The 13926-nt window shown below is 31.9% G+C and overlaps 2 protein-coding genes across 2 annotated transcripts in view; one reads left to right on the forward strand and one right to left on the reverse strand.

The window, feature by feature from the left end:
- The first annotated feature begins 2816 nt into the window (after positions 1-2816).
- LOC144848122 (uncharacterized) overlaps positions 2817-13926 on the forward strand; it is a 40582-nt gene continuing 29472 nt past the window's right edge. The window contains exons 1-5 of the mRNA XM_078704817.1: positions 2817-2925; positions 3587-4136; positions 10395-10960; positions 11120-11260; positions 13491-13632. Of these exons, the coding sequence (XP_078560943.1) occupies positions 3614-4136; positions 10395-10960; positions 11120-11260; positions 13491-13632 (1372 nt within the window). The 5' untranslated portion in view covers positions 2817-2925; positions 3587-3613. The remainder of the gene's footprint in view (positions 2926-3586; positions 4137-10394; positions 10961-11119; positions 11261-13490; positions 13633-13926) is intronic.
- LOC144848206 (uncharacterized) lies at positions 5976-9344 on the reverse strand. Its single transcript, XM_078704918.1, has 3 exons — positions 9041-9344; positions 6316-7086; positions 5976-6005 (listed from the first exon to the last, which is right to left on the reverse strand). The coding sequence occupies exons 1-3, from the start codon at positions 9110-9112 to the stop codon at positions 5976-5978; spliced, it is 873 nt and encodes a 290-aa protein (XP_078561044.1). The 5' UTR covers positions 9113-9344.

Consider the following 13926-nt stretch of genomic DNA (forward strand, 5'->3'; position numbering starts at 1 on the left):
TCCATTTACTCAGCCCAGCTTAAAGATTGTATATAGTATTGTATATACCTGTTTTAATACTGTGTTTTTTAAAAATTTAGTGTCAATAATATGTATTCATGTTTAATTAAAAATTGAATTAGTTCAATGTTTGATAACAATTTTAAACCTTTGTAGTAAAGCTTGGGCTATTACTCTACCTGTATAATAATTCTGTATATATATATGTAACAGACCTATGGAATGTGTACTGTTGAATTGTCCTCTACAATTTAGGAATTATTAAAAGAAAAATACTTGTTTTGTAAGAAATATTATTAAAAGAACATCATATATTATCACAAACCATGACCAGACACAACTCCCAAAACCAGAATAAACATTATGAACTAATTAATCACTAATAATGATCTCTCAAAATTTCAATGTCACTGACATCAGAACATAATATCATCATGTCTTTTGCCAGTTAAGAGTAAGATGATCTTCCTTATCATAATATATCATAGTAATATAAAGAATAATATTTTTTAATAGTATACATTATGTTCAGTACAAATAGCCTACTTAAAATGTAGGCCTATGCAATTAATTAGCAGATATTCTACATTAAAAGAGATTTTTTGGAGTGGAATCCAAATAATTGTTCATAAATTATGTAATAGAAAAAATAGTACAATTTTAAACATTCCATAGATATAACATAGAGTAGTTGTAATACCTATTACTTTTGAGAATGACTGATTTGGAGGTTTGTACATAAATGGTATAAACATATACTTAATAGAAATAATTATTTCAGAAATTATTCACCTAATCAGTACTATTAAAACATTCCATAAATGTAATTTGGAGATATTTAAATTTCAAAAGGAGAACTTAAATGTAGGTATACCACAAATACTATTTTTTTAAAGTAAATTTAAGCTATATTCATAAAAAGATATTTTTAAATATGAATGTACATTTTAACTTGTAGAAAAACTTAATACTTGTAGAAAAACTTAATTAAAATGTGATATTGACTATTATATGACTCCAAAATATTTTAAGAAAAATCAGAATAGTCTTGGATTTTAGTTTTAATGATTACTAATACAGTATTTTTATTAATCTTAGTTCTACTATGCTACACCATAAAATATGCAATATATTGTACACTGTAAAAAATGATGCACATAGGCTAATTGTTGAATTAAACTTAAATTGTATGAGTTATACCATCATCACTGTGCAATGGGTTGTACAATAAAATAATCATTAATCAGTAAATGCCGATCATTGCACACAAATTGTTGTTAACAGTGTTAATAAACATGAATTATTTATCATGGATATTTAATGCTATGTAAAATTATATACAGTCAACTCTCCCATTTGGGCTGGCCAATATGTCTGGTTTTCCGGAAAGGCCGTTTTTAATGGTAAAAATGAATTTGGGACTGTTGGATATAAAAAAAAAGCCTGGTATTGGGAGAGTTTCTGGTTTTCAGTAATTGGGAGAGTTGAGTGTAGTTTGTGTGAAATGTAAAGAGATACCTATACGTGCATATACTGCATTCATTCCTACAAAGTTAAATTCAACATGAACTATTTTTCTACATACATGCAATTATATCATTTGATTGTTGACTAAGAAAATCCTAGTGAAAGGATGAGGCTTCTAAAAGCTAAAACAAATCTCTTTTATCCCCTGGTATCCACCATACCAAGGAGGTGAGGAAACAAGTTTTATGTTATTAATGTTGTTTATTATTTATGAATGACATTTTATGCCTGAAAATTTTATGTATGATGTAATGATTTTTTTTAAGGACAACCTCAGCTGTGAATTAAATACAGAAATGATACTTAGCAAAAAAGGGACTATTCTTAAAATATTTTATAGCTCTTTTATTGAGTGTTTGACTTTTTCTTTCATCTGGTTCTATAATCTCAGGGTCAATAGGAAACAAATTCCTTACAAAAAATGGTTAACTTCCAAAGTAACAGGTTATATCCTATCTTCCTTGAAAATGCAATTTTAACAAATTTAAACCACATTCTTTATAAGGAATTTAAAGTGTTGCCTCATGGTGTTACAGGTGTAAAACCTGCAAAACATAACAGAAATTCATTTGTACCTGCTGCCATCAGACTATTAATCAAATAACATTTTATAAATGTTAACTTTCTGTTAAATTTGTAATGAGCTTAAACATTTTATGATTCAAAATTTAAGAGTTTTATATTTGATATTTGTACTTTTTATTGTACGATGATGTAATCCATCTCCTTTTTGTTAATTATCTATGAGGGATGAATAAAGATATATACTATTAATTTCCTATTTTGCACGAATAAAACTTATCTTTATCGTTGAACAAAATAATTTTGTTTTTTTTCTGTAGCTAATTATTGGCTGTGTTATAACATTCCTGTTCAATTCAAAAGGGCATAGGTTATTGGCATAATAAACTCAATTACACAGTACACTACATTAAATCATTGGTATGCAATTACACTTGTTGCAGTATATGAAAATCATGTCTCGAAAATCAATGCTTTATGCAAGTTATAATCTTAATAGTTCATAAATTCAAAATAAATATGTTCATAAATATGTACGGTAATTATAAACAAGTATTCCTTTTTTCCCATGTAGCTAGCATTTTTGGTTAAAGGTATACATTTAAACACTGACATTTCCTGTTCAATATAAAGGTGTAATTGGCATAACAATAAACCCAATAGTAGTATAGTAGGCCTACGTTGCAGTCATTGATTGGTGGTAGCATATCATGTGATGACGCGTGCAGGTGTATTGCAACACAATCGTGAAATTCAGTTGCTTTATGGTGTTGTTTAGTACAGTAATATTCATGCTTGCTGTTGCGCTTTGATGAATTTGGTGAAGACACGTACATTTTGTGAGACAGAATAACCCAGGAGACAATTTAATAGCAAGTATGTTAACCTATGCTTAAGTAGTAGTTGTTGGAATAAGTATGTTACCGCCATTGAGGAAGTAGTTTTAACTAAACTATTTCCTCTATTATTGGTATAATTAATACATAGAGAAATGTTGTAATCTAGAACATTCTCTGGATATAACCCGTTAGCCAGAGCACACTGTATTACAATTCCCTCAAGACTGATGAAAGTTTACAGTATTTTATAGGAGATTATGCTGTATTATAATGTACAATAATAAGTAAATCATTATAGTACATTTAGTACTAGTAGTAAAAATGTCTATACAGTACCTACTAATGTTAGGTATGGTATATTCTTGTGCGTTTCAGTTAACATAAAACAGAATAGTAGGCCTACAATATAATATAGGGTTGTCTTCACTCAAAACCATGATATTGTTCATTTAATTAAAGAAAAAATCAAATCTTCCTTTGTCTAGAAATTCCACATACTTATTTAACAACAGTGCCCTTTATTTGGTGTATATCCTTTGAAAATTAATAATAATGTCAATAACAAATTGGCACTCCATTCACTGCCATGGTTACTTAAACTAACATTAGGCTTTAACGTTTCAAGACTATAAAGACACCCATCATGGTATTGAATTATTAAATGAATTAATTATTAACTAATTTATAAACATTCACAGTTATTTGCAGACAAACACACACGCAAAATGGAAGACCTTAGAAGCAAGTTTAATGATTTAAAATTTCAACTTGGTAAGAAGTATGGTGGCAACAACTACAAGGTGCTCAAGTTTTGCCTTTTTGATTATATACCAATAGGAACACTTACAGTTGAATATCCCACAGGACATACATTATTCAATGAACTTGATGCAATGGGAGTTATCTCACCTTATGATGTCGACCTTTTATTGGAAATTACGACACTAACCGGTCCGAGGGATGCCAAAGCGCTTGTAATTCAATATATGTGTAATAACAATATTCTGATTACAAATACAAACCAGTTAACACTATACCGGAAACAACTGTATAGGGCTGTGACACAAGCTGAACTGGGGGCGATAAACAATCTTGCTGCAACCTATGGATTTAATGTGACATACACAAATCTGTGGGACGCCGTCTTCGAACTGGAGAGCGATGAACGTTTAGCAAATGAACCAAGAAAACTGAAGAAATTAGGACAAAATCTTGGACAATTTTCAGAAAATGAACTACTGAAAATAAGTAAGTGTACTCTACCAGTAGTTTTGTTTTGTATTCCCACTGTTTCACAATGTATCAACGTATCTAGATGTACTAATACTAACGTATCTAGATGTACTAATACTAACGTATCTAGATGTACTAATACTAACGTATCTAGATGTACTATTTACTAACGTATCTAGATGTACTAATACTAACGTATCTAGATGTACTAATACTAACATATCTAGATGTACTAATACTAACATATCTAGATGTACTAATACTAACATATCTAGATGTACTAATACTAACATATCTAGATGTACTAATACTAACGTATCTAGATGTACTAATACTAACGTATCTAGATGTACTAATACTAACGTATTTAGATGTACTAATACTAACGTATCTAGATGTACTAATACTAACATATCTAGATGTACTAATACTAACATATCTAGATGTACTAATACTAACATATCTAGATGTACTAATACTAACATATCTAGATGTACTAATACTAACATATCTAGATGTACTAATACTAACATATCTAGATTTACTAATACTAACATATCTAGATGTACTAATACTAACGTATCTAGATACATGTACTAATACTAACGTATCTAGATGTACTAATACTAACGTATCTAGATGTACTAATACTAACATATCTAGATGTACTAATACTAACATATCTAGATGTACTAATACTAACATATCTAGATGTACTAATACTAACGTATCTAGATTTATTAAAATGATATTTTTCAATGTCTGGAAGCTCAAATTGATTACTGTGTATGTGATTATAAACATACAATGTATTGTGATAGGAAAAATGTGCATTTGGGAGAAAATATATTTTGATATGAAGTACCATTTAAAGCATTTTCTAAAAATAGTTTTGTGTCAAATTTATAGTAAAATAAGGAAAATTTCTAGTAAATGTTTTTATCAATTTTATTTGAAATTAGACATATATAGATATATGTCTCCTTTTAACTGTGGACATTTCACTACTTTCCATTCATATTATTGATTTGTGGGAAATCTCGAATTTGATTTGATTTTATAGCACTTTGAAAATATCAAATTAAAAATCTTAAATCTTAAGATGATTTGAGGTTTCAAGACATCCCACTCACTTTTAGATTGTTATTAACAAATTGAGGTCAAGAATAATATCCTTTTTAAAAATGTAATTTTTCAAATAAGTCAAAGTTTGGTGAGTACTCAGCCTGCCATGTTTAATAAACACCACCAGTAAACTATGTTATGTGAATGTGATTATACATTTTAGCATGCCATCAAACTCCATCTTTTTCTTGATGAACAGTAGGTGTGGTATAAAACAAAATAGGAAGATTAACGAGACTTACCTGTAAGTTGAAGTTTGATCACTATTTTATGAATATGTGAGTGAGGTGTAAACTGAGATCCCGACGCGCACGCGCACCCTCATACTTTAAATCAAACATGTCCAGAGTAATAATTTGCAGCGATAAGTATATATATGATAACCTGCATTGTTCTATAATAATAATTGTTTTACTTGGGGTGGGTTGAGGCGGGCAGTTTACACCTCACTCACATATTCATAAAATAGTGATCAAACTTCAACTTACAGGTAAGTCTCGTTTAATTTTCCTATTTTATTTCATATACGTTCGCTGTAAACTGAGATGTTTAAAGCTCTGGAAACATGTTTGAACTGTAAACCAAATAATTGACGGAAATGTTAGTTTCAATAAAACAACTTTATTTCCAAAAGTCTACATTCATTCATAAGGATGTTTGCCTAACGGGCAACTTAAATATGACAACTATCGTGTTGTATTAATAATAAAGCATTTATTTTGCTTATAATCAATAGTCCAACGTTTTAGGATTCTCACCCTAAAAACATCAATTAGAAAACTAAACAACAATATTAAACTGGTTCAAAATGCAAACAGGGGCTATTTGTAGTAGCCAACAACAAACACAACCAATATTAATGAGTTGATAAATCAACTTTTCTCAACAGTGCCTGTTGAAATGACGGATTTTCTACAAATTTTATAGGCTTATTATAATATCTGTTTAGTGTATGTTCGTTTCTCCACCCAGCTGTTTTCATTATTAAGTCAACCGGGACATTCCTTAATTTTGCTGATGAAGATGCAGCCGCTCGGACCGAATGGGCTTTAAATTTTGTTGTATCTACTCCTGCTTCTGATAAACCTGTCCTTATCCATCGAGCAATTGTGTCTTTTGATGCCTCGGCATACAGTTTCTTATGACATATAAAAAATCTGTCCTTATTTTCCCTTAAATTACTAGTTTTTTCCCTGTACTTTAGAATTGTTCTGACCGGACATAGGGCAGGGTCTTCACTTTTGTGGAAAACCACCAGTTGACCTGTATTGTTTGGTCTGCTAGTTTTTAGTAATGTACAAATGTAAAAGGTGATTGCTTCATTCTCGATATTCATATTTGAAAATTTGAAATTATATAAGGTTTGAAGCCTACTTGAGGACAATAATGCTAATAACAATGCTACTTTTATGGTAAATTCTTTAAGCGATAATGTATCGTCGTTAATTGTTCGCCTCAGATAGTCTGTAACTAAGCGAACATCCCAAATTTGTGCATATTTTGGAGTCGGTGGGTTAAAATTGAATAACCCTTTCATAAATCTTTTCAGTTCAATAGACTCCTTCATGTTTATATCTAAGATTTCGAGAAAGTTTACAATTGCGCTTTTCGCCATACTGATAGTACTATAGCCTAAGCCCTCGTCCTTCAGCTTTATCAAGAAATCGAGGACGTGACCGGTGTTTAGCTGTTGCCATGTGATTCCTCTGATTTCACAAAAGTCTATAAATTTTGTTAGCTGTGAGTTATATTGCTTCCACGTTGACCGTCTCCAGGATTGCAGAATGACGTCTGCTGCAGTATTGCTTATTCCTTTGTTGTAGAGTTCCGCCCTGATAGCCTGCAGGCAAAAAGGTTAAGTCTGTTATAAAGGGGATGACAATCATCTGAACCATGTAATGTTAAGGCATGTTTGGTATTCTTAAACCTCAGTGGTTCCCCAACCATCATTGATAGTAATTTAGGATACCAATACTGTGTTGGCCAGTTTGGGACCACCATGATAACTATGGCATTATCTGTCAATATTTTTTGCAAACATCTACCTATAAGGCAGAACGGCGGGAAAGCATAGAGCTTGGCAGAGGACCAATTTTGTAGAAATACATCGATACCAATTGAATCTGGGTCCGGTTTCCATGATATATATTTCGGAAGCTGTGCATTGTGCCTAGAAGCGAATAGGTCTATATCCAGTTCGCTGAATGTTTTAGTGATTTTTATAAACAATTCTTTGTTAAGCATCCATTCTGTCTCATCTTTAAACTGACGAGACTTTGCATCAGCTATTATATTATCTCTACCTGGGATGTATTCTGCACTTATCCAAAAATTGTTCTCAATGCACCAAGACCAGATGGCTTTTGAAATTTTATTGCACGCAATTGATTTTGCGCCGCCCATGTTGTTTATGTAAGCTACTGCCGTGGTATTATCAACCTTCAACCTTATGTGCTTAGCTTTTCTCTCACGGGACAATGCTTTAAGGCCGAAAAAAGCAGCCAGCAATTCTAAGTAATTAATATTCAGTGCCCCTGTAGCATATGCAATGTCTAGGTCTTTGTTTATCCACCTTCCCCCTGTGTGGGTATGTCCATCAGTGGCACCCCAGCCTAGACCACTAGCGTCTGTCTCAATTGTTAGGTCGGGGTACCCATGATATATCAATTTATATGCGTCTTTGACATTATTTTGCCACCAAAGAATATCGTCCCGTCCATTGACGGAAATACTAATAGGCCTATCGTAATGGCCTTTATTTATTTTTAGAGCTAGTATTTTCTCCTTCTCTAGTGCCCTATAATGAAGCTTTCCATACTCTACAGCAGGTAGTGTTGCTATAATTTTGCCTAAAAATTGCGCAACTTTCCTAATGGTAGTATGACTTAATGTAAGTATGTGTTTACTTTGAACTCTAATTTCCTCCTTCTTGTGATATGGAAGGGAAACCGTCATACTTATAGAATTTATTTCAAATCCCAAGAAGGTTATGATCTGCGTAGGATTCATTACTGATTTTTCTCTATTAATGATAAAACCCAATGAGGCTAGAAGTTCACTAGTTTCCCTGGCGGTACCGCCGGCCAAGTCTTCTGACTGGTTTATACACAAAATGTCATCAATGTAAACCAACAGAATATGCCCTCTGCTGCGCAAAAACGCAATTGGGGGCTTCAATAATTTCGTGAAAAGTCTAGGCCCTGAGCTATTAAAGCCCATTAGGCAATGCGACAAACTTATACAGGTTGTCTTTCCAAACAAATTTTAAATATTTAGTGTCCGACTCTGCTATGGGTACAGTAAAATATGCATCTTTGAGGTCGACTGACGTCATATATACACCTGGTGAAATTAGTGTCAATGCATTTCCAAACATTTCCATTTTGAAATGTTTGTATGTCACATATTCATTTAATTTAGAGAGGTCTAATATCATTCTGAACCCTCCATCTTTCTTTGGCCTTGTAAAAATATTTGATACAAACTGGTCATGTTCATACATGGCTGGTTTGACCACCCCTTTTGATATCAATTTAACTATTTGATCATCAATAGCCTCCATATTCATGTTGCTGAGTTTGTATGGATGAGGTATTTTTCCTTTTAGGTGGTAGGGTATGGCTTTATCAAACTCTATTTTATATCCTGAAACCGCATTTAGGATGTATGGATCCGAAGTATATTTTTTCCACCTATGTATATATGACCTGAGTCGACCTCCTACTATGTCAAGGTTATTATGTTTGTTAACCTTATTGTTAGGAGAAATACTTATATTATCAATCGACTCATACCTCTTCGGCTGTTGTTTTAGGTCCTTTTTCCCCTGATAAAATTTGGTCTGGTTGTAGTTGTTTGTTGACCATTTGTGTCGCCGGGTTTGACCTAAAAAAGGTTTGCCATTTCTATTGTATGGCTGGTATCTGTAGTTGTTGGACCTGGTCTTTGGTTGGTACGACTTAAAATTAAATAAGCCTGCCGTAGCCTTCCTTTCCTCATCCAGTTTTTTAACTGTAGTACTCAGGTCACCAAATAAATACTCTGTAGGCTTAATGCTGGGTTTACATAAATGAGTATATTTGGCATTTATTTCCGGTTTCAACATCTAGGCCATAAGCAGTAAATTCTAACGTTTCATCTCGTTCCGATGTCATGGATCTACAATTTCTTTACATATTTAGAATAATAATTTTATAAATAACAACATATCAAAAGTTCTCCATAATCGTGTTGGACAATTTTGAGAAATTACTGTTTTATTTTGGTACTTTATTTTAATATACACCGCGTGAGTGATTTGGTCGGGCCGAACGTTACACGTTCAAATTATCCGCAACGTCTTAAAAACTGTACCACGTGATCGTATTTCACCAATCATGCTCTGGTTACAGATGACGGGAATCCCCAAAACTCACACACGGCAACGTCACACGTGGACAAAAATATTCAATCATGAATGGAGACGTGGAGGAAAAAATTTGTTGATTTCCCCACCGAACAAATGCTACTGTAAACGAAGAAATGATGCATCTTATGATCATCCTATTGTATTGAAATAGTCTCTTGCTCATACATATAGGAAATGGGATTTTCAGAATGTTACCACTGTGCTATATAAATAATATTCGTACAGAAAGGCTAGCCTAGCTAGCTATGTCTTTACTCTAGACCGGTCTTTCAAAGTACTAGAGGCTACGAAAACATTTTGGCTTTAATAACAGATATTGCCTTTTTAATCGATTGTATTATAAAATTTGAGATCCTCCTTGGGAATTATATTTTTCTCTCTGGACTATATTCATAATATTATTTATATAAACACCACAGACATAGTACAAATTCTAAACCGCCCCGGTGGTATACTGAAAATTTATTAATTAATTTGAAACGATAAGATGAGGAAATCTGTGAGTATGAGAAAGAGCCGCCCCAACCGAGAGTCGAACCCGGAACCTTCTGCTTATATTATTTATATATATATAATTATTTTTTTATTCCTAAAGAATCTCAAATGTTACAATATACCTCTAAACAGACAATTTTTGTATACTGTATATACATCATCAAATGTAGTTTGTGACCATAAACACCATTGTGGTAAACAAGTGCTTCTGTGGTTAAATAAATTTTTATTGACATTTTTTGTAGTGGTATTTCCAGTTAAAACAGATTTTAATGCAGTGGATAAAATAACAGCAGTTATGGACAGTGCAGGTGGTACTCTTTATCTTAAGGACGAAGACATAAAATTGGTCATAAATCCTGGATCAATTGAAGAAGGAAAGAAAATTCAAATTTCTCTAGAAAATATTTGGGGCAAAACAAGCGATCCTGTATTAAACAAATTTGAAACAATAGTTTCACCTACTGTCAGATGTGGACCACCAGGCACAGTCTTTAAAAAGCATTGTATCCTGTCATTTCCATACAATGCTGTAAATGAAAAATGGTGGGAATTTACTTTACTTGTTAAAGAAAACTTTCAAGATGAATGGAGAAGGATTAAGCTAGGAAGTTATGACAAGGACATACATTTTTACTTACACAATGGTCGGTGTGTGGTAAATTTGATTCATTTTACAAATATAACACTTTTGGGTTATACCATAAATATTAATAGGGCTGCAAGAAAAGTAATGTTTGGTGTGTTTGGAAAACATTACTTAAATAAATATCAACTTCGAGTAAGAACTTGGAATTTGGGAAGCAACATGGTAATTATATCTTTTGATTTCACTGCAATTTAAAAACCTTTATCGATTTTGTTTCAATTTGAAATTTCCTTTTGTTTGACATTTTATTGTTTTGTACTGAAATGCTGGAAAGGATGACTTAGTTTGATTTATGTTTTGTAACTTGTACGTACATTTCAGAAGGTAACTGAAGATGCAAAACTATTTGGTGAAAAATTGGTAGAAATGCCCACACCTATAGATTTGTTGTATGAAGATTTGGTAGTTCGTGTACAAGATGTGAACAATGGATGGCAAATATCTGAAGCATCTAGGACACAGGTACACTTTTCATTAACAACAATTTGAAACAGTACATGAACCTCCACCATTGTGTTTTTATAAAGTTGTTAAGTACTATATTTATCATGTTAGATGATTAAATTAAATTCTTTTATCCTATTGACTTTGAATATAAGTGGTGGGGGAGGGGGCCTAGATAATATAGACACGATCATTTGCAATTAGGATGTTTTTGATTAACCCTGTTTCTTAAAGTTATAATTAAAATGTCATGTTAAATTGAATAATAACTGACCTGTGGAACATTCTAGAATTATTAATAACTAGATGGTTCTCGAATACATATATATATATTTCTGCGTAAACAAACTGGCGATTTCAAATGTACGTACCACAGGATTATAATACATTGTCGTTTACAGAAATGAATAAATAGACGCAATGATTTATGTGATCAACTAAAAATAGTACCCTGGGAATTACTTCCCAAAGAGAAACTTGTCATTTAAACAAACCCAACTTGTGTTTTGTATGTAACATTAGGGTTGAGGGATGGGGAAGAGGATGGGTACAAAGAGGAAAAATTTTGAAATATATTCTTTATCCAATCAGTAACAAAATATTTTTTCATGTTTTATAGGCCTATAAATAATAACCACTAAATACAGTAAAACATTTGCAATTTAATACTTTGTTAAAACTGTCACTGTCATAGTCGATTGAAATAGTAAAGTATGTAACAATACACCACTACAACGTTTATATTTATAGAGAAGCAACTGTCAGTAATAAAGTTTATTTGTATATTATGTGCTTATATATCTAACAGTAGAAATTTTTTATTCAAATGGTGACCAAAAATGGTTAATACATATTTACAGTATTGTCAAAGTATTGCAATAAGGTTTTAAGTTTATCCCAAAAGGGCTCATAAATGTACCTACTTGTGTTAAACCAAACTGGGAGACTGAAAGATTGGATGTTCCATTCATCGCAAATCAATACAATTGTATAAACGTATATTAAATCTATCAAAATAGTATTTTTTAAAGAAAATCGATTGATCTTCAACATTATGATGCTGTACTCGAGCTGTTCAACTGGTTTCAGCTATTAAAAACAATTATGATAGGAGGAGATAGGTAAATGCGAAGCATCCTTGTATTATTGTGTGCGGGTATTTTTCAAGATGGACATCCATTAGACAGTGTATACCACGATCAGAAAACACCCCTATTTGGGGCAAATCGTTAGACCTACATTCGTTTTAATTGTCAATAACTAATTACCTAACTCAATTTAATTAGTAAACAGGGTTATATCAGGTGGTTAAAATCAGTACCCGAAAGTACGAGCAAACTTTATATAACTATCAAGTAAACATTCTAGAAGTAACACGCAATTAACCAAATTTTGCCCTTACATAAATATATAGATGATAAAATAAAAATAACGTAACTCCTCCATGATGGGATTATTCATAAAACAATGCTCTGCTATAGATTTGGAGTGTGGACAGGTCACCATGATTTTTTTCTAGGTGAAGACAATATCTATAATTCACTGAAGATACATTTTTTTAAAAAAAGCTGAACCCTGGAAATGTTTACACATTAAAGATGTATTGTCCCTTGAAACACAAAAATTGAAGGTCAAAATATTCTAAATTTAAATTGGCCATATCAACGTAATATTAAAGTTATTCACTTTAAGTCGAAAAATCGAGCCAAAAACAACAAGTTTACATAATTAACAGGTAAATTAATTTGATTACATTTCGTCTGGAAAATCGTCGCGAGCGAAAGTAAACAAAGTTTTCAAACCACGAGTATGCATTATGCATGATGCTAATTAAGATTGTTTACAACTCGTCACGGTTGAGAAGGTGGTTTCACACAGATCGCGAGGAAATTTTATAATTATGTTTACAGAGTAGCCAAACAAGCGCGTTGCATTATGAGGTATGTTTTGATCGAAAACTTTGACTGGAAGTCAAAGTTATTTTTTGAACAAAAAAACGTCTGTATTTCAGTTAAATGATTTTTTTTTCGACTAATTTTTGGTGAAAGTTAATAACTATTATGATTCTTCAAAATGACCCACTTTTTGTCGAAATCCTTTTTTTTTTTTTTTTTGGAATTAGTCAAAGGGACAATACATCTTTAAGTCAAAGATTTCCAAAATGCATAAACAAAAAAAAAGCAATCTTGTTACTCCAATTTCGTTATAAACTCCTGTCAGAAAGTGAACAATTCTAAAATTTTAAAAGACTTTCAGTGCAGATGACTTATGGACTAAAATTCCATGGAGAGTTTTCAAGTTTACAAGGAGTGATCCACCAAGTGATGTTCTAGAAGCAACAATATCATCATCACAAGCTACAAATGTTTTTCCTGAACTTGAAATTTCTTGTAAGTTAACAATAATAGGCCTACTGTAATATACTGATAGATGATCAAATCATAACCATATCAATAGAAATGAAGAAAGTCGAGTTGGTGAACCCACATTCATTCCTTTTTTTATTTTTATTGAAATTTAGTAAATCAGCATTTTCACAATAGTTCAAACATATAATCTCTATGGTTGAAACTAAATGTTTAGAAATGAAATTAATGGAATATGATTAGGTAAAAAGGGAAGCATCATAGGCATGTTCACATAAGATTTTACAACAACTTAACATGCTTTTTTAACGTGATATT

Source organism: Antedon bifida, chromosome 7 (genome assembly GCF_963402885.1).
Source record: "Antedon bifida chromosome 7, ecAntBifi1.1, whole genome shotgun sequence".
Lineage (NCBI taxonomy): Eukaryota > Metazoa > Echinodermata > Crinoidea > Comatulida > Antedonidae > Antedon > Antedon bifida.

Coding starts and splice junctions, on each gene's coding strand:
- LOC144848206 (XM_078704918.1), bottom strand. CDS start 9,112: ATGGTCAACAAACAACTACAACCAGACCAAATTTTATCAGGGGAAAAA. Junction 7,087..9,040: donor CTAAAACAACAGCCGAAGAG/GTATGAGTCGAT, acceptor TTTTGCCTGCAG/GCTATCAGGGCGGAACTCTA. Junction 6,006..6,315: donor CAGGTTTATCAGAAGCAGGA/GTAGATACAACA, acceptor TGATGTTTTTAG/GGTGAGAATCCTAAAACGTT.